This window comes from Lissotriton helveticus, chromosome 7, assembly GCF_964261635.1.
Source record: "Lissotriton helveticus chromosome 7, aLisHel1.1, whole genome shotgun sequence".
Classification (NCBI taxonomy): Eukaryota; Metazoa; Chordata; class Amphibia; order Caudata; family Salamandridae; genus Lissotriton; species Lissotriton helveticus.
In genome coordinates this window covers 996,047,560-996,069,006 of record NC_136068.1, presented here as the reverse complement: position 1 = coordinate 996,069,006, position 21,447 = coordinate 996,047,560, and the positions used below count along the sequence as shown (strand labels likewise).

The window sequence follows — 21,447 nt, the reverse complement described above, 5'->3', positions numbered from 1 at the left end:
AAAATTTCATAATGTGAGCTCGTATTTTAAATATGGTTCTAATGAAAGGGTGATTTGAATAGAGATTAGGTGCTGAACTGTATTTTTACTGACTTCTTGAGCCAGTCTAAGATCTCTCATGTGTGATAAACATGTCCTTTTAAGATCTTTTTTTGAAATTTTAGAGATCGAAGTAGGGTCAGTGAAGTAGGTTTGGGTACCCAAATCATTAAAAAAAATGTTTACGTATTACAGCCATCTTATTTTGTATGATTTGTCTAATGACATACAGTCCTCAATAAGGGCTCTTGTTAGTTGGCATTGATCGTTCGTCCAGATGCGCCTCCACAACATTATAGGTTGGATTTTTAAGATGTCTGAAATTTAGTCCATGCCTAGTTCCAAATGGCACCCGTATGTCGTGGTGCTTCTGGGGGCTGAGAGGAGATAACGAAAAAACGAATTCTCCACTTTCTGGAGGATGTCTGTATTTGAGTATCCCCATACACCCGCGCCGTAACTGGCAACGCGGATACACTTGGCCTAGAATATTTTTAACATTTCCTCGGGGGCTCTTTTCCCAAGTTTTTGGGCGAATGCGGTTAGCGCTGCTGTAGCCCTAAGGAAGGATAATTTCCTTGAATCAATAGCTTTTGTCCATGTTAGTTTATTATCAACTAAGATTCCTAGGTAAGGGTAGGAAATCGTCGTATCCAGGGCAGTGTTATTGATATATATGTCCTTTTTTTTACTCTTTTTCCTTGTCCCCGCAGTCATCATAAATGTTTTCTTTGTATTTACTTTTAAGTTCAAAGATGACATGTACTCGCAATATCGGTCCACTGAACGCTGGAGTTGGACAGGGGTTCTTGCTAAGATGACAGCGTCGTCAGCATACAGTAATGCCGGAATTGGACGACGCTGAATGGCGGGCAGGTCTTTACTATCTCGCACCATTTCTTGTTCAAGGCTGTTGGTATACAAGGTGAATAAGAAGGGGGCCAGGACGCACCCTTGCTTGACCCCCCTCTGTACCTTGAATGATTTGGTGAGGTCTCCATCCAGCCCAAATCTGACCCTTGCCGAAGCATTAGAGTAGAGTCCTCTTAAATAGTTGACCAATGCGGGTTCGACTCCCATGTCTGTAATTATAGCCCAAAGCTTTGAATGGCTTACACAGTCAAATGCTGCACTGAGGTCTACATAGTCCATGTACAGGGGCCCACCTTTTGCTGACACATATTTTCCCATTAGAAGGGTGAGGTTTAGTACCTGATCGACTGTCCCAAGCCCTTCTCTAAAGCCGTATTGCAGGTCTGAAATGATGGTCTTTTCCTCTGCCCAGCATTGGAGTCGTGCCAAAAGGATGCGCCCTGCTATTTTACCTAGTGTGTCCAAAAGCGAAATGGGCCGATAGCACCCAGGGTTATTACGGTCACCTTTTTTGAAGATGGGAACCAAAATCGATGTTGACCAGGATTCAACTAGTCCTGCCTGGGTGGTCGCTTAAGTATTCTTGTCAGGACGGGGGACCATAGGTCCGGTTCAGATTTAAATAGGTCTACTGGGACCCCGTCCGGTCCTGGAGCTTTTCCAGATTTTGACATAGTAAGAGCACTGATAATTTCATAGTGTAGGAAACTTATCTGAATAGGGAAAGTTGATTGTATAAAGTTTTCAGATAAGTCCAGTGTTGAAACCTCGTCTTGTTTAAAGATGGATGAGAAATGGTCCACCCAGGCATCAGGATCTACTGCTATTTCTAATGTTGGGAGATCCTTATCACAACAGAGAAACGGTGCTCTGATTGTCTTCCAAAAGCTAGTGGAATCCTTCACGGCACAGCTTTGATGAAGTTGTTTCCATAACGAGTCTTTAATCTGGGCTTGGCATTTCTTTTGGGACACCCGATAGGCCTTTCTCAAGGCAGCAATCTCTTGCCTGTCCCTTGTGGTTTTAGTTAGTGCCTTCTTCAGACTGGTTAGCGCTTTCGTGCATTCGGTGTTGAACCAGCCCTTTAGTTTGGACCTGTTAATTTTTCTAGTGATGGTTAGCTCATCTCTTATTACTTTAGTAATGTCTTCATAACTAGAGAGTATTGTCTCAGGGCTGGAGTCCTGGTCTAAGCATGCATTTACTGCTGGTAAAGCATTCTTTCAAATGGTTGCCAAGAGTTCCTTTTGGTCTGCATTTACCCATTTTAGTGTAAAGCCGTTTACCTTATGTAAGTTAAGAGATTGTTGGTCCAAACAGTTCCAGTAGACCTTCTCCGTTAGACTAGGGGGGATGGTTATTTGGACACTATTTGGGGAGTGATCACTGAATGTATTTGTAAAGGTTTCAAATTTTTTAAGTCTCAAAGCTGAATTGTTTGAAACAAAAATATAGTCGATTATCGTGTTTGTTCCCCGACCGTTAAAAGTAGTTGTGAGAGGAACTGGAGGATTAACCAAGTCATTTGTGTATCCCAAATCTGCAATTGCCATGATCTCGTTCATTCGGTTTCCCATAACTGTGTGTTCAAAGTGAGATAAGTTATTATCAAACTCATCCTGGATGCCACAGTTATCAAGACCACTATTTTTGCATGGGTGTAGATTAAAATCGTCTCCCCACATTATCATAATTGACTGGTTAGAATATCTTGTATATAGGGTTTGAAGTAGTCCTAAGATGCTGGTTAATGTCTCGTTTAGGTCGACTGTCCCGAGGTTGTTGTAAAACTTAATCATTAAATAGATGAGCCTTTTGGGACCAGTTATCTTTAAAATTTGATAGTTATGATCTAGCATCAGAACTTCAACTTTACCCAGGGAGAGAGTGTTAGATATGTATGTTATAAGACCTCTTTTTGGTCTTACATAGGTCGATGGAATTGCTTCCGAGAAGAAAGTTTTATAACCCGAGGTGAGAGGGTGAACAAAGCCAGGTTTCCTGTAAGGCAATTACATCAAATGGAGTTACTATTCGCCTCCAGTTGCTATCTACTATTTTATTTTTAGCCCTGCCACATTCCAGAAGATAGTATTAAACGTAGTTTGATTACTTGCATGATCGGGGTTTATGCTGGTTTTTTGTGGACAGGGTTGTGTCCGGTATTCTAGTACTACGTTAGGGTTGAGTTTTTTTTTGTTTGTAGCCTTGCCCTTTTGTGCTACATCTACTGGTGGTAATATGCTTATTTGGTGGGGGGCAGTTGGTAGATCCCAACCAGGAGGGATTGAATTAGCATTTTCCTCTCCTTCTGTTGGACCTATTTTAGATGGGGTTGGGGGCACTGGAATGAGGGTAGTTTTCCAGTTGGGAGTATCTATAGTCAGATTGTTTATACCTGGATCTACTAGTAGGTCTATTTTGGGTGGGGGGAGTGTAGCCTTAGGTATATCATATAAGAGAGGCTGACCAAAAGCACCTTTTGCTGGGGGGCCCTTCCAGTCAATGACAGTCCTTCTGCTTGTTGGGTCAGATGTGAGTGATGTTATGCCCATATTGGGATTTGACGTACTCATAGTAGGTGATCCACGTAAAGCCTTAAGTAGTACGTTAGTGGGTCAATTGACCTCATCCAGCCCAACAAAGGGAGCAAATCTGTTTGGAGTTTGAAAATTAGGGAACATCCCCCCCCCAGGTGTTGCCATAGTGTGGCTTACTTCTCCTTTGTTGCCGGGATAATAAGGACCTAGGATAGAAGTAGCTCAGGTCGTGTATCCTTATCCCCTCCCCACCACTCTCAGATTCCTGGAACCAGTCATTTAGGTACGGAATGACCCTGCGATCCCTGAAATTTATTATTATTACATCTCCTTGTATATTTTTGGGCCTCTGGCCTACCCATCCGAGCCTTCGAACGTTTATAATTTCCCAATTGATATTTGGAGGCAGGGGTCTGTTATTTACTAACCAATAGATTACCTTGTTTTTAAGGTCATGGTATCCTTCCCTTAACCCTGGTTTCAGTTCGGGAACCTTCATCAGTATTGCCACGTAAGGGGCAGCCTCTGGGGGCAAATCGATGTGTACATTTGAACCTAATGGTTGTCTTTGATTTAACTTCTCCCCATTACTTTCTCCACGGTTATCCACTGTTTTATTAGGATGTACATCTAATCCCTTAGAGCTAGATATTTTAGATTTTACAATTGGGGTGGGGTCGCACACTACTCACACACCAGCGGGATCACCCCTAAGGACTGTGGTAAGTGTAGTTCGTGTTCCGCGATGCATCTTCTTTTGATTCTCTGCTATCTTCGCTATCTTCGCCATCCCTGGACACGTGTAGATATTTTAGATGTTTGTGGGTCGCTCTTAGACTTAGAGGTGTTGTGTTTATTTTCAGCGCTTGCGATGTAGGTTTTACAGTTTTCTCCCCCTTGCTTAGAAGTGACGGTTTCACAATTTTATCCCCTTTGTTGATTTTAGATGTTCCAGATTTCTCAGTGTTATCTAATAACAAGCTTTTTAGTAGCATTGTGTTAGAAGTGATGGTTTCCTCTATTGAAACCAAATGTGTTGCTAACCTTTTAACTCTTTCCACTAAGGGTAATATTAGGGATTTAATTAGAGTCTCTACATTCCCTATTAGATCTTGATGCGGGGCAGGGTGAGCTGGTATCTTTATCAGGGGTGTGTTATCGATTCCTATCTTTCTCTTCAGTGGGGAATTCCTGGTATTGTTGGGTAGTTTTGCCTGCCTTCCCCTATGACTGTTCCTCCCCCTCTTTTTCTTTAGTGTTAGTTTTTTGGTTGGGGGTGCTGTTTGAGGTTGCAAGTTATTCTTTTGGTTCGTCATTAGGGGGTGGAGTATCAGGGATTCTTCAGGGATAATTTCTAACGATGGATCTATACTGGAGCTCGAATTGCTATAGGATCTATTGGGGTCCGATACTGTTGTAGTTTCGAGAAATATTGAGGGGATACTTGTATCACCATTTGGGGATTTGTCCTTTCTGTTGTTCAAATTAGGGGAAGTGACTAGTTGGATGGGTCCTAACGAAGAGCGTCTATTCTGTAGCTCTGTAGACAGTCGGCGTTCAGCCATTGCTATCTCTTCTCCTAGGGCCGAAGCCGCTTTGGTGAGATACTGTTCAATGGTGCCCCTTAATGACCCTCCTGCTAGAGATTTCCTGCCCTTATCTGCCTTTCCTCCCTTTGAGGACATTGTTCTAAAACGCTGTTATTCGGACTTACTTAGTGAGGAAATTTGGGCACTGATGAAAACGGGCAGTGGGAAGTAAGATGTTAGAACCACTATGTACTTAATGGGCCAATCGGTGGAGATTTATATTTTGTAAGTCTTAGTAGATCCTTTTCTAAGTGGCACTGGTTTTCGGAGGCGTAGATGTTAATATGGTGGCCCGACCTGGCCTCCTCGGTCCTCCTCGGGCCACAGAGGGCCCGCCCTTTGCCCGGGCTTAGCCCGGCGCAGTTGCGCGCGCGTCCTGCGACGTGGGAAAGGATCTCAGTTTTGAAGCACCTCCAGGCGCGGATGTCCGGTGGAGCGGCTGTCTGCCGCTATGCCCCGCTGGGAGTTGTAGTCTCCCCCACACGGGGGCCACGCAAGGCTGGTGAAGGCTGTGGCGGCGGGGGGAGACTAATGGCGGGAGCAGAAGCTGTAGAGCGTAGCCCAGGTAGGAGGTTGATGAGCCTGCTGAACAACGCAGTGAGCAGCGCAGGTCCCGGGGCTTCTAGTGATACGCCCGCTCTGCCGCAAAGGATCTCAGTTTTGAAGCGGCTCCAGGCGCGGATGTCCGGTGGAGCGGCTGCCTGCCGCTATGCCCCCCTGGGAGTTGTAGTCCCCCCCACACAGCAGCCACGCAAGGCTGGTGAAGGCTGTGGCGGCGGGGGAGACTAATGGCGGGAGCAGAAGCTGTAGAGCGTAGCCCAGGTAGGAGGTTGATGAGCCTGCTGAACAACGCAGTGATCAGCGCGGGTCCCAGGGCTTCTAGTGATACCTATTATATTGATAAATCACCGGAAATACAGACGCATCTTTTCTTGGGCTGGTGCCTGGCCTCATTTTAATCTTGTGAAATACGTTTCTCATACATGCGTGCTGATTGCAATAAACGTTGTGCACTTTTGATTTTATGCACATCACCTATATGTAATGATCTGGTTCTTTTATCTCAATAGAGCATGGATTGAGTGGTCATCGTTAGAGATATTAGTTTTGTGTGAGTGGAGATTAAAGAGGTAAGTGAGGAGTGTGGGCTCAGGGTGACAGGTGTGTGCATGTAGGGTGACAGTAATGTCAGTGCAGGGTGAGAGGTGTGTGAGCTTTGTATGTGTGCAGGCTGAGTGATTGCTGTGTGTAGGATGAGTGATGTCTGAGTGCAGGCTGAGTGGTGTCTGAGTGCAGGCTGAGTGATGTCTGCGTGTAGGATGAGTGATGTCTGAGTGCAGGCTGAGTGGTGTCTGAGTGCAGGCTGAGTGATGTCTGTGTGTAGGATGAGTGGTGTCTGAGTGCAGGCTGAGTGATGTCTGCGTGTAGGATGAGTGATGTCTGAGTGCAGGCTGAGTGGTGTCTGAGTGCAGGCTGAGTGATGTCTGAGTGCAGGCTGAGTGGTGTCTGAGTGCAGGCTGAGTGATGGCTGTGTGTAGGATGAGTGATGTCTGAGTGCAGGCTGAGTGGTGTCTGAGTGCAGGGTGTTTTCTGTCAATGAAGGATGCAGAAGCAGTGTGAGCAGTACATTAGTGTGCAGGGTGAGTGGCGTTTGAGTCTTTAGGGTAAGTGGTGTTTGAATGCTACTTGACCAATCAGCATGAGTGGTGTGCTAGTGATGTGAGTGCAAGCTGAGACATAAGAGAGCAGTGTAACTGTAGGGTGAGTTGTTAGTGTAAGGTGAAAGGTGTGAGAATGCAGGGTCAGAGGTGTGCGATACCAGGGTATGAGGTTTTTCAGTGTGCAGGGTGAGCACTGTATGAGTAGAAGGTGAGCTGTGTGTGTGTAGCATGCACAGTTGTGTGTAGGGTGAACGATGTGTGAGTGTAGGTTGAGAGGTGTAGAAGCGTGAAGGATGAGGTGGGTGAGTGAAGGGCAGCGGCGGCTCCTCCGCAAAGGCAGAGGAGCTTCGCCCCACTGCCTGGCTCAGAACCAGCAAATGAAGAATAAAATGACGCTATAGAATCATTTTATTTTTCATTTGCCGGCTCTGAGACAGCTTGTGCAGGGAGGGGTGGGACATGGGAAGGAGGAGTGCTATGTGCACTCCTTAGGTGCGCATATGTGTTTGGCCAGCTGTGTCAGGGTGACCAAAACACACATGCCCACTCAGGTTTCTCCAGCTCGGCGGCTGAACCCCACAGACTCCATGAATTGAGCGGAGCGTCTTTCCAGCATGCTCAGGCCAATCCCTGCGCTGCACTGCAGCACAATAATTGGATGGGAGTCTGTCCCATTGGCTGCTAGGACCAGGAAGAGGAAAGCAGGAGCGATGCTGTGCGGGAGGCAGCTGGCGGCTTCAGGTAAGTTCTCTTTTTTTTTATATATTATTACAAAACCCCCGTGCGAGCCTCACAGCGACCCCTCCACGCTCCCTCCACCCACCCTCCCAACCGTTGTTTGTTGTGGCCGCTATTGGTGAAGGGTGAGCACAGAGCAGGCAGGGTGAGTTTTGTTTTAGTATGTAAGTGCATTGTGAGAGATGGGTGAGCGGTGTCTGAGTGCAAGATGAGCATTGGATGGGTGCAGGATTTGTCATGTAGGAATGCAGGGTACGTGGCGGGTGACCACAGGGTAAGAGCAGCATGTGTGGTGAGTGAGAGTCACATGAATGCAGGGTCCATAATTTGTGAGTGCATAATAAGTGGTGTCTCTGTATAAGTGCAGGGTGAGTAGCAGGATTTTATTTGTAACCCAATAAGTACTGGTAAACAAAGTTTTGTCAGAAGCCGGTGCTGATGTATGATGGGATTGTCCAATAACAAGGCTGCAAAGTCTCTCATCGCTCTTTCTTCCAACTACATACACTCCCTGCACGTATATTTCACTCGCGTGGGTTCTTTGTGTCTTTGCCTTCTCCCTTTGACTCAATTTTTTGATCTTTCTCGTCCTCCTCTTTCCCTCCTTTTCTGCTTTACACCTCCTTGCTCTGGGTAAAAGTTTGATAAGTAAAAAAAAGTGCCTGTCCCCAAAATTGAGTGCCGGTCGGCGGTCGGCCTCACCTGCAGCCACCGGCTCAAATTAAGCACTGTATTGAGAGGAGTGCCCGTAAGAATTCACAGTGAGCGTCATGCTTTTATGCGTTCCGCACTGCACATTAAAGGCAGACCTATTGCCAAAGCTTGTTGTCATCAATATGAGCATTTTTTGTCACAAAAATGGCCAATCTCGCCTGGCGAAGGGAGGAGCTTCGAACCTAATAAAAGGGCTCCTCTCTTGCAAACAAGTGCTTAGAGATATCAAAGACTATCGCCGACTCCTGGCGCACCAGCCCGCGGAGCATCCGCTGCTCCCGCTCTCCATGGTACCTACCCCTCCTTGTCGATGAAAGGTTTCGCCTTCGCCTCTTAGAGATGCCCCTTTCCACTCCAGCCTATCTTCACCCCAAACCCCCAAATAGCTGCGGCTTTAGTGCCTCTATTTGATCTGCATTTGCCTCTTTTACAGGGGACTATACAAAGGTAGCACGCCGACTTTCTCGTTATTGCAAAACCCACTCCGCTCTTCAGAATTGGAAACTCGAAAGGAGGCACGCGCAGCGCATTTCCAAATCCGTGGCCTCTGTGCACGCCGCACGTGAGCATCGGCTCCAGCACCTATCTTCAGAAAAAAATGGGAAACACATCTTTTCTAAACTCTCAGCCTCGCTACTCATCCGCGCCGGCAGCCCAGTGAGGCGAAACAGGTTGCAGCGCTGCATCACTCCGGGGAGTCAGTCATTCACCCAGAAGCGAGCTCGCAGAGGATTGCGATTGGTGCCCTGTGAGAAAGTGAGCCCGGCAGTGCGACCATGGAGCTTCCCCACCTGAGACACTTCAACGGCACGGAGGACTACCTTGCTTTCTACAACGGCCCCAGGCGCAGCCCCCTGTTTCTGCCCATCACCTCGGTCTACGCCATGATCTTCTTGGTCGGGGTGTCGGGCAACCTCCTGGTCTGCCTGGTCATCCTTCGGCACCGCAACATGAAGACGCCCACCAACTACTACCTCTTCAGCCTGGCCGTGTCCGACCTGCTGGTGCTCCTCTTCGGGATGCCGCTGGAGGTCTACGAGATGTGGAGCAACTACCCCTTCCTCTTCGGCGCCGTGGGCTGCTACTTCCGGACGGGGCTCTTCGAGACCGTCTGCTGCGCCTCCATCCTCAGTGTGACCACGGTCAGCATAGAGCGCTACATAGCCATCGTGCACCCCTTCCGGGCCAAGCTGGAGAGCACGCGCCGGAGGGCCCTGCGCATCCTCGTGGTCCTCTGGGTCTTCTCCGTCCTCTTCTCGGTGCCCAACACCAGCACCCACGGCATCCTGCTGCTCTACTTCCCCAACGGGACCCTGGTGCCCGGCTCGGCCACGTGCACTGTGGTGAAGCCCATGTGGGTCTACAACTTCATCATCCAGGCCATGTCCTTCCTGTTCTACGTGCTGCCCATGGGGGTCATCAGCATCCTCTACTACCTCATGGGGCTCAAGGTAAGCTCTCGGCCGTACTGCGTGACTGGCTGCCATGAAGCGCACTCCGCACAACGGAGGGCTTCTTGGAGCTTGAATCGCAGGTTAACGATTGTGTTCCGCTCGTTTCCAAGCGCTGCCAATTTGTGAAAAGAGGGTAGTGGAAAGTAAAACAGTGGAGTGGATTGTCGGGGAACACGCAGGTTTTGATCAAGTCTGGTGCTAATACTACACCCATGCCTGTGTTATTCTCCAGGTGCACCGGTGAACCGGCTAATCTGAGAGCCAGTGTTTCAAGGTAACATAACGTGTGTTTGTAAAGCGCACCGTCACCCAGAAGGGTATCTTGGCGCTGAATATCTGATGTTTTTCACATTCATTGTCACATCTACTGAGCACTGGGCAGATCCAAAAGTGTGTGAGAGGAGTTTCTGTGTTGCTAATGGAGGTTTGAGTGTGGCAGTGCTTCGAATGGTGAAATAAAAGTGCAAGTGCTCACTAACACAGCGCACCTGTTTGTTACTGAGAAGTGCTGGGACTCTATCATTAACACTATTGTATCCTGCTGAGAAGTGCTGATACTCTCGCTTGGAAATTTAAGTAGCACATATACTGAGTGCTCGACAGTACCTGCCATTTTAAATCGCGATATTTGACACCTTAATCTTTCTGGTTAAAAAAAACCCACACACACACGTTTTAATAAATATTTGATGCATTCTCACTACCATTGTCATCCTTAAAAATGGCCATGATCCAAAAACTGCAGTTGTAGGTATTACGGCGTCTTTGGAGTAAGAGAGGGGACTTCAGGTACATGGAGGGTGGTACATGGTCAATAGCAGCTACATTTAAAAGCAGCGAAATGAATCATTTGTTATCTCGTTGCAGCTAATAACCACTAATATCAGTAAGCGAGAGGGTTATAACATATCGCTTACTTTCAAGTACCCCTGTACTTAAGTATAACATTATTTAAGAGTCACTACTTGGGCTGAGTTATCACAAAGAACGGCCACACAGAGCATCACAGAATTAAAGGAAACCCACTGAAGAGGATACATCCTTACATTTAAGAAGTGCTTGCGAAAGTGCGGTCTGTGCGAGGTTTTCAGTGTGCAAAACTTTCACGTGTTTTGATCGAGTTCTTAAGAGTTGATCCGACAATTTTAAGATGCCAGAGTCAGCTTCTACTTTTTTGTATATGACAATACCAATATTCACTCTATTTTATATAATTGAAAATGCTTCTGATTTTGGTAGACATGGAAATGAGGTTTACGGAGATGAAGTAATTGTCCCACAATCACACAGTTTCGACTGTGTCACCTTATTATATGTACTGGTCCTAACGCTACCAAAGAAGTAAGTAGGTGAAACACATAAAGCACAAAAGATCATACTTTCAATTAGACCATCAAATATAATAACGTGTCATTACCTGTGCCATCCTAGGAAACAATCTACAACATACAATAGCAATACATAACTAGACCTGTCCGATATTTGCCCAAATTTCCTATGCGGAAATTACGCGAATTTGCTAAAAATTCCCTGGAATTCTTCAAAATACCAATCCAGCATGTGGTGCAATTTTACATTTTAAATTAAAGTGGACATGAGGGACGCATTTCAAGCTGGAATTACGCCGAAGTAAACACAATTTTGAACGGGGAGCTAAACGTACCTAAACATTCTATACAATGTCATGTCCCATATTATACATCTTACCAAATGTCACAGAATGACATATAATCGGTACCACAGAGAGCTACCTTATTCTGGCGGTCGCCAGTAAGTAGTTATTGTTAGGACCGAGTTTCCAAAGGAAGAGCATTTTTTGTTTTGCTTATAACTTTGACGTCCTTTGATGAATCTTCATGAAATTTTCCAAACTAAGGGGCCCATTAGGATGGCGGGCGGATTGCCTCCGCCAGGCTGGCGGTAGCCACCGCCGGCCTGGCGGGGGCAATCCTCCTGCAATCCTCACATAAATGACCCCGCCATATTAGTATGGCAGGGGGGACCGCGGCGGACGGAAAGACCGTCCGCCGCTTTTCCGCCCCGGTCGCCTTGCGACCAGGGCAGACGAGGTTTAATATGGTGGCGGCCAGCCATATTACCATGGGCTTAGTTAGATGCCCATCGCCGCCACGGAAAGGCATGCAGTCTTCACTCTGGGGGCCCCCTGCGGGCCCCCAGAGTGAAGGAGAGGTGGGGTTGCACACGGGGGTACCAGTGGTACCCCCCTGCATTTGCATTAACAAAGCGGCAGGCACGCGCGGTGCCTGCCGCTTTGTTAATGCAAATGCATTTGTGCATTTTTAGCATTGTGGCGGCCGGTGCTGAGAGCACCGCCCGCCACAATGCTAAAAATGCAGGATGCGCCCTCCACAGGGGCAGGTGCATCCTAATATCCCCCACGGGACCCCCGCCCTTATGGCGGGCGGTCCCAATACCCGATAGGATGGCATCTAATGACCCCCTAATTCTTTTTTCATATCAGCTCCAATGTTAGAAGTTTAGGGGTGATTCGTCAAGGGGGGAGCAGAGAAAAAAGGGGGGTCCCAAAACGTGTTTTCTCCATGTTAATTTCCATAGTAAACTTTAGACAAGGCTACAGGTTGAACCACCCCCTTTTGTACCGCTTTGTTCGCCATAGTTGGCAGGGTATGCTCAGACGTGAGTCCCTTGTTCACTTTGTCACTGGATTCAAGCAAGATGGGCTGAAGACGACTGAAATGCCAGAAACCGGTCCTCGGAAGCTTGTTTCCGGTCCAGGGAAGGCATGGCTTGGCAGTTCGGGCTGGACTGTTCCCATGAAGCACAGGGTCAGACTGATTTGCATATGGCCATGTCTGAACTGGGGTGGCAGAGTGGGCTAAAGAACGGTGATGGATTAAACCCAGATCTGTTGACTGGGTGTGAGTGTTTGATTGGTTCAGATGCTCCGTCCATCACCACCCCCTTTTGTACCGCTACAGGTCGAACTGGGGAATAGAATTACCCCAAATTTGGTAGGAAGAAGGGTCTTGGTCTAGAAAGTACACTTTTGTTCATTTGGTGTAAATCCGTTCAGTTGTTTTTGAGAAATATCGAACCTTACAGCTATCGATATTTGGGAATTCTGCCATCTGATTGGCTGAGGCGTTACATGTACGAGCTTGCTGCTGATTGGCTGCGAGCGGTGCGATCTGTTGCAACTAGGAAGTGTTGGCCGCCATTTTGTGAATCAGTTGAAGCGAGTAAGGGGGGGGGGAAGGGCGAACATAGTGGGAAAGTGGTGGGTGGGAGCACTTTAACCTCTGTGGGGTGTTTAGGGGTGTGCTATAGAGGGGGTGTGAAGGGAAGTATTCACCCCAACTGGTGTGAAAGTGCTGTTTTGCCCACTGTGAGATGGTGCTAAGGTGAGGTGCCGGTACACTCGGGGATGAAATTGTGCGTGTAAACCGTGAGCTGAGTGCTGTAAACTGATGTGTTCTGGGCGCTGTAGCATACTCGCCGAAGCAAAGTATTTACCCCTACCGGTGTGAAAGTGCTGTTTTGGCCTCTGTGAGATGGTGCGGAGGTGAGGTGCCGGTACACTCAGGGATGAAAGCGTGTGCCTAAACTGTGAGCTGAGTGCTCGGTAGTATACTGGCAGAAGCGAAGTATTTACCCTTATCGGTGTGAAAGTGCTGTTTTGACTAGAGTGAGATGGTGCAGAGGTAAGGTACTGGTAAACTCTGGGATGAAACCGTGCACCTAAACTGTGAGCTGAGTGCCGCAAAATAATGTGCTCTGGGCGCTGTAGCATACTGGCTGCTGTAGCATATCTATGCAGGTGGTATTAGTATGCGTTTAGAGTATAGCGGGAGTGGGAAGCAAACTACTCACTGGTACCGGTCTGAAGACTCAGGGATGAAACTGTGAGTTTAAGTCATGAGTTTATTGCTGTAAAGTGAAGTGCTGTGGGCGCTGTAGGATACTGGCCGCTGTAGCATACCAGTGTAAGTAGTGTTAGTATGCGTTTATACTATACAGGGAGTGGGAAGCGAACTACTCACCCCTACCGGTCTGAAGACTCGAATGAAGTGTTTTAGCAAGCAGGAATAAAGAAATAATTGTGAAGAATATAATGCAGAATGTTGCAATACCACAGAAGACAAATGGTGAAGTGAGGTGTCTAAGAAAGTGGCTGTGTGTAATAAAGGAATGGAGTTTGAAAATTATATAGAAAGTGTCTTTATTTAAGTGTCATAATTGGACCCACTGGTGCAAGAGCTAGGGCATCCAGCTGATGCAAAGTTGAACCACTTCTGCTTTATTCAAACTCAAGCTCCTGCATCAGCGAATTCCAAAAATAAATGTTACAGTTCCATGTGACATAAACAATAGCTATTACACTTGAATGGCTCTAAATTCTATAAGGAAAATAAAGGTAGGATACGATTACCACATGTATCCTTTAAGAAAAGAAAGAATAAAAAAAGAAATTGCAAAATGTAATCATCAAACTTTTTAGGTACCCAGGCAGTGCTTCTTTTGTAACACAAAATTATCAACAGTAGAACAGTCAGCAATCTGTTGTACAGTAAATGCAATGTGGTGCGTGCCAGAATTGGTACTAATTCTATCCACATTGGTACTGTGAGGATGAATACAAACTTTGCATTTCTGAAAAGCATATTCAGTATCTTTCTAGTCAAACCATACATTATTGTCTTCAGCTGTTTCAAAAAAACATTCTTGTGTAGAGAGCTAAGGCATCGAGCTGAGAGAAAGTCCAACCACTTCTGCTGTATTTAAATCAAAGCTCCTGCATCAGTGAATTCCACATTATATGTTACAGTTCTATGTGACATACAGAATAGCTATTAGAAATGAATGACTATATTGTATAATGAAAATAAAGGTAGGATATGATTACCACACTGTGCCAACCAGTTCCTAAACAAAGTTCTCTTTTTTATTTTTATCGTCAGGTTGTGAGCAGAGGCTGAGTATGAGTACATTTGTGTGAAAGTGCTTCGTGAATAACAGGCAGGCAAAGAGGCGTGTGCACAAAGAAAATACATGGTTTCTAAATGGGTGTCGGGTTTAGGCTAATTTAGCAAGTAAATAGCGTATTTGCATAGGCCATACATCACCGATCTCTGGTTTGAGTGGAGACATAAGGGGCAATAATGAAGATAGAGTTCAAATGTCTGAGTATACTTAGAAAGTTATTATATCAAAGTAGTAGGATTGAAGTGTATTATAAAAAATGTAAAGGAAAAAGTAAAAAAAGATGGAAAAAATCCATCCAAGAATAACGTGAGTATCTTACAAGTCTTGGAGATTGCCGTCCAGGAGTTCTCCAGCAGCTTGAGAGGCATAATGTTCCAATAGGCTATTGTTGCCATCGTCTGAGAAAAGCGAAGCGATCCAATTCATCTCCTCGAAGGGACAGTAATGTTCCTTGAATGTTGGAGCGGCAATTTCAATAGGGAGGCAATCTGCGATGTTGTGAAAGGTCGTACGTTGCAGGAGATCTTTCGTGGCTGCGCAGAAATCCCATTCCACCACAATACCTTTTTGCATTGCATTCCCCATTCCTCCACTGCCAGAACAATCACGTTCATGGTTTTAAAGATACTGCATTACCTGCTTGATATCAGGAGCGCTTGTTGGGATGTTGGCAAGGCATAGATCCATTCGCCAGTCGAATGGGCAAGTTTTGCAATCAAACAATGATTGTACACATATTGCATAAGTGTAGATAAATGTTATGTTGTAGATGGCTGCGATAATAGATAGAGGCAGGTAGCCGAAAAGTTTTTCCAGTATTCTTTCAGACATAGTTGTTACCACAGAGAGCTTAGCCATTTTTTACAAGCAGAATTAGTATCAGGATGGCCGCACAGAGAGCGAGAATTATGGGCACTGTTCCTGTTATTCCAGAGATTATCAAATGAATGAAGTGTGGTATTAAAAGAAGAACAGTTTGAAAGCGTGTTAGAAGGCCATAGGAGACCGTGTTAAAAAAGTGTGCCAAACCTTGAGTGTGACGTGTTGAAAATTGTGTAACAATTCACAAAGTGTAATTGGTGGTTCGTATTTAAAAGGGAGTGTATTTTACTTGAAGTTTGTGGTATCTGTAGTCAATACATTTCTTTTGCAGAAGTGAGGGAGACTTCTGTTCTGAACAAAAGCGCTTTTAGTTTGGTTTGTTTATTGAAATCTGTTTTCAAACTAGGGATTTAAGGCCAAGTTTAAATTTGGAAGTTAATTTATGTGGGTGGGAATAGACATTGCCACAGGAAGTTACTCGGTTTGAAACACTAAGGACATGCGGTATGCCAGCTCACATTCCGTAGGAGTGAATGTTATTGAGGAGCAGATAACTGCCGTTAGAAAGCTGTATGATGTTGGGCTGATTGTGGGAGTTGGGGTCCTTTTAAGAAAGGACACAAGATTGGGGGCTGTAAGCTTAGAAGCGCTGTGTAGTTGGACATTCTTGAATTGTAATGAATGACTGCCATTGTGGTCGCCCTTTTCACCTGTGAGAAAAAGTTCTGTATGCTCTTTAAGACAGCGATATGTAAATGGGAGAAACCACTGCTCGTGAATGAACGTGCAACCATACATAATCATATTCAACATGACAAACAACATTTACACCTAGCAGATACAACAACACTACGTACTGTGGGAAAAGTGGCTAGCCTTGTACACAAACCAAACATGGCATGGCACCTCTGCCGTACAATGCAGAATGCGGGGAGAGATGGGAGCAAAGTATGTGCAAAGTAATTCTTGATTATAAATGTATACAATGCAAAGTCTTGAGGGGATGTGCCGGACAGACTTTAGTATGCAGAGCACAGACATGTACATGTCAACATACAATGATGGTCTATTGAGTGATGTGGACAGTGGACGCAACCATGATAGTATAGTCAGTAGGGAAGATTACGGAATGGTAGCCCGTACCTGCCTCCCCTCCCCAAATGTTTAGGGAAGTGGGCTGGCTCGGCGTATGCAAGGGTAGCGTAGGGGTATGAAGAAGAGCCACGTTTTTCTGGGTGTGGTTCTCTTCCGGATTAGCGAACGTGTCTGCCAGGTCTGCGCAGTTTACACCGCCACGAGGTTGGCGCAGTGAGTGAAGGTGTCTACGTGAATGATGCTTTCAGCGTGTTGGTATCCAGAAATCGTTATGGCCCCTGCGTCGCACATATGCTCCACAGTTCACCTTTCGACACAGCCGAATGTGAAAGAGGGCCCACCATGTGCCGGCAGAAGCTCCTGGGCCGAGGTCTGCGACCTCGGAAGGCTCCTAACATTAACGGTGGCTACCGCGAAACAGGTACACAAAGCCCAGCCTGAGGCCCAGGACCGTGGGGTGGTCTGTATACTACTAATACAGTAGTCCAACAGGTACCAACAGTGGAACGGTGTTTTGGTACCACAGTGGACAATGTTAAAACTGTATCTGAGAGTGGAGGTGAAGGTACTCCCTTCAACCAGGTGCAACCAACTCTAGGTCCCAACAGTGGAACCGTGTCTTGATCCCACAATGGACGATGTCCGATATTACCTGCTGCTTGCTTTTCACAGAGCTTCCTCCGTTGAGGTGCATTAGACTCTGTGCTTCTGTAGTTAACTGTTGCATATGATTATTGGGCTTGGTTGACTGCAGTCTCTGGACTACACCGCGGTACAGCAGGTCTGAACATTGAAACGGGGTCTTGATTATACAAATGAGAATATCAAAAGTTAAAGTCTGTGATGATTTGTGTTTACCCCCTCCGATCAGGTGCAACCAAGTGTACGTCCCAACAGTGGAACGGTGTCTTGATCCCACAGTGGATGATGTTAGAACTGCATCTGAGAGTGGAGATGAAGGTACTCCCTTCGAACAGCTACAACCGACTCTAGGTCCAAACAGTGGAACAGTGTCTTGATCCCACAATGGAAGATGTCCGATATTACCTTCTGCTTCTTTTTTACAGAACTCCCTCAGTTGAGGCTCATTAGACGCTGTGCTTCCGTAGTTAACTGCTGCACATGATTATTAGGCTTGGTTGGCTGTAGTCGCTCGACTACAGCGTGGTACAGCAGGTCTGAACAGCAAAACAGGGTCTTAATTCTGTGATTCAGGATGTCAGAAGTTAAAGTGTGTGAGGAATATTATGTACCTGCTCTGATCAGGTGCAACCAACTGTAGGTCCCAACAGTGCACCGATCCCTGCGCCTGGCTGCCCTTGATTACCTGTTGAGATGGCCCCTTTATTACCAGCAGTATTTATGAATCGTGAATCTGCGTGATGCACGGGGGGGGTGGGCGGGTGAAGGCGATAACCTGGAACTCATCACAATCCCCTGCTTTTGTAAATACCAAATTCCAGCATGCAGAAAAAGATTGTTTGGAAGTATGATGTTAGCCATTTCCAACAAATCTGAGAATTTCCAAATAACTATCACTCTGTTAGTACAAAAATTGTTCTAGAGCTTCCATACCAGACTCAAGTGCTATACATGTATGCAGCCCGGTGGGATTCCATACCAAAGTCTGCAAATACATATTTACATATTGTGCCAAGTCCTCTATGGCTGATGCATTACCCTAAATAATGGGCCTACCAGGTGGGGAAGAACCCATCATGTGCATTTTGGGAAATATATAAATACATAGGTAACATAACGGCGACAATGAACCTTCAGAAAAGAGTATTCATAATCTGATGTTAAACCACATTCCTTCCACTGAGTGAGTTTAGCATTAATGGATGTGGTAATAGATGGCATAGTGTTACCGTTCAGTTTTTCTTAACAGCTTCCCTCCTGTAACAGCCTTGGGATTTCACCCATAAAGTCTGACTTGTTCAAAGTGACAATATTTCCATCTTTGTCCGTCTCACCTATGACATTGTTATCATTCTTCTGCAACACCCATCTCTTGTATAGATATTCTATCTATGGTGACATTTACTCCTCTTAGAGTGAGAAATTAGCGGTGGGGGAAAGTCAAGTGATTTTACTTTGCTGAATTCAACAGAGGTACGTGGGAGGGGGGTCAGGGGCTGCACTCCTCCGCTCTCCTCGTTACGGGTGGAGGGGGGGTGATGTGTGTGTGTTTTGACGTTCTGTACCATAAAACGTTATTAAAGAAGGAGTGAAGATTACGCACCTTGTAGAGGTAACATTCAATAGCTATTGCATTACAAAAATGTTAGCATTTTAATTGGAAATATATTATATGAGGAGATGCAATAATAATATTGAAAATACTAGGAACGTCGCAAATACCCTGGTTTCTGTTTATTAGGCTTTCACAATGGTTAAGTAAAAATAATTCATTAGATCAGTTCAGAGATATTTGCTCACAGTTTACAACACAGAAAAGTACGATATTACAGCCAACATAGTCAGTCCGAAACCCTAGACAAGTTGCATTTCTCAAACATCCATCCATTTCAATTGCTTGATGTCGCAATTTAACATGACATCACAGCCGTTTAATTGTTCACGGTGGACATGCGTCTGGGGTGTGTCAATGAGTAATCGTAACATTTCAAACCTTTCTGTTAAGTCCTCTTTTACCATTTTATCAGGGAGACAGCCAGGGCTTCCTGGCGCCTGGCAGCAGTGACTGCTAATCTACCAGCAGATTTTGTCTTTAAGGGCCCAACCCAAGTAAGTGACAATGTTCACATCTCCTTTTTAAGTGTTTTCACCCCTAAAGAGTCGCTCAAGCGTCAAGCCCTCCCCGGGACACCCTCATCTCCAGGTCTGTTGTTGTGCAGCAAGATGTCCGTCAGTTTGCGCCAAGCTGCAGTGCCTCCCCCCAAACAGCCGCACTGTCAGGAGCTGCGAAAGGGCAGCCAGAGGGCGAGAAACCAAAGGGAACGGAAACAAAAAAAACACAAGCACTGGCTAAAACCAATAGATTTGAGATTCCGCCTAACTTAAAAGTGCTTCACTTGCTTCTAATCTTACCGTTACTCGTGGTGGGCCGGGGGACACAGTCTACACACACTGCTGGCTCCACTGCAAACTGCCTTGTGCCTTTGCTTAGTAGGTATGATTGTTACTACAATTAATTTGGCGGCAGCGCCGGCGCTTGGGGCGGCCTTGTGGTGCTGGCCTGCAGTGATTATGCTGGGGCGTGGCAACTGGTGGAGGCAAAGTGAAAGAAATCTGCGCGCGCTCCCGCCCAAGGCGCCCAAATACTTAAAATGTCCCGATTCCGAACTTCCTAGGCAGGCTGCCTGCTGGCTGCTGCAGGCTAAGTGATTAAGAGCTGGGAGTGAGTCGCAACAACACTAAACGCCACCGTGACTCACACTCGGCGGGATACATACGTGTAAAATACACTGCGTGGCTGCACCGAGTACAAAAAGGTACATTTTAAAAAATATTAATGTGGGCGTGCGCAGCAAATGCTTAGACCCGGCCCTGGTAATTAAGTGCCGGTGCTAAGCACCGGAAAGCACCGGAAAGCACCGGCACAAATTAAGCACTGGTGCCACAGACTTTGTGCTTCCATAGTTAACTGTTGCCCATGATTAATGAGCATGGTTTACTGCAGTCGCTGGTCTACAAAGAAGTACAGCAGGTCCGAACAGTGAAACAAGGTCTTAATTCTATGATTGAGGATGTCAGAAGTTAAAGTGTTTGATGATTTTTGTATACTCCCTCTGATGAGGTGCAACCAACTCTAGGTCCCAACAGTGGAACGGTGTCTTGATCCCACAATGGACAATGTCTAATATTACCTGCTTCTTGCTTTTCACAGAGCTCCCTCTGTTGAGGTGCGTCAGACTTTGTGCTTCTGTAGTTAACTGTTGCCCATGATTATTGGGCATGGTTTACTGCAGTCGCTGGACTACACAGCGGTACAGCAGGTCTGAACAGCAAAACAAGGTCTTAATTCTATGATTGAGGATGTCAGAAGTTAAAGTGTTTGATGATTTTTGTATACTCCCTCTGATGAGGTGCAACCAACTCTAGGTCCCAACAGTGGAACGGTGTCTTGATCCCACAATGGACAATGTCTAATATTACCTGCTTCTTGCTTTTCACAGAGCTCCCTCTGTTGAGGTGCGTCAGACTTTGTGCTTCTGTAGTTAACTGTTGCCCATGATTATTGGGCATGGTTTACTGCAGTCGCTGGACTACACAGCGGTACAGCAGGTCTGAACAGCAAAACAAGGTCTTAATTCTATGATTGAGGATGTCAGAAGTTAAAGTGTGTGATGATTTTTTTGTACCCCCTCTGATGAGGCGCAACCAACTCTAGGTCCCAACAGTGGAACGGTGTCTTGATCCCTCAATGGATGATGTTAGAACTGGATCTGAGAGTGAAGATGAAGGTACTTCGACTAGGTTCAAGAAACTCTAGGTCCCAACAGTGGAACGGTGTCTTGATCCCACAATGGACAATGTCCGATATTACTTGTAGCTTGGTTTTCACGGAACTCCCAATGTTGAGCTGCATCAGACTCTGTGCTTCCGTAGTTAACTGCTGCACATGATTATTGGGCTTAGTTGACTGCTATTGTTGGAATACACCGTGGTGCAGCAGGTCCGGACAGTGAAACGGGGTCTTAATTTGTTGATTGAGGATGTCAGAAGTTAAAGTTTGTGATGATTTCTGTGTACCCCCTCCGATGAGGGGCAAGCAACTCTAGGTCCCAACAGTGGAACGGTGTCTTGATTCCACAATGGACGATATTAGAACTGTATCTGAGAGTGGAGATGGAGGTACTTCCTCTGACCAGCTGCCACCAACTCTAGGTCCCAACAGTGGAACGGCGTGTTGATCCCACAATGGATGATGTTAGAACTGCATCTGAGAGTGGAGATGAAGGTACTCTCTTAAACCAGGTGCAACCAACTC

At 46.1% G+C, this 21,447-nt stretch overlaps 1 protein-coding gene across 1 annotated transcript in view; it reads left to right on the top strand.

Annotated features, from left to right (window-relative positions):
• Window positions 1–8,930: 8,930 nt before the first annotated feature.
• Window positions 8,931–21,447, top strand: part of NMUR2 (neuromedin U receptor 2) — a 488,465-nt gene continuing 475,948 nt past the window's right edge. Inside the window, exon 1 of the mRNA XM_078650744.1 lies at window positions 8,931–9,605. Coding sequence (XP_078506870.1) covers window positions 8,931–9,605 — 675 coding nt within the window. The remainder of the gene's footprint in view (window positions 9,606–21,447) is intronic.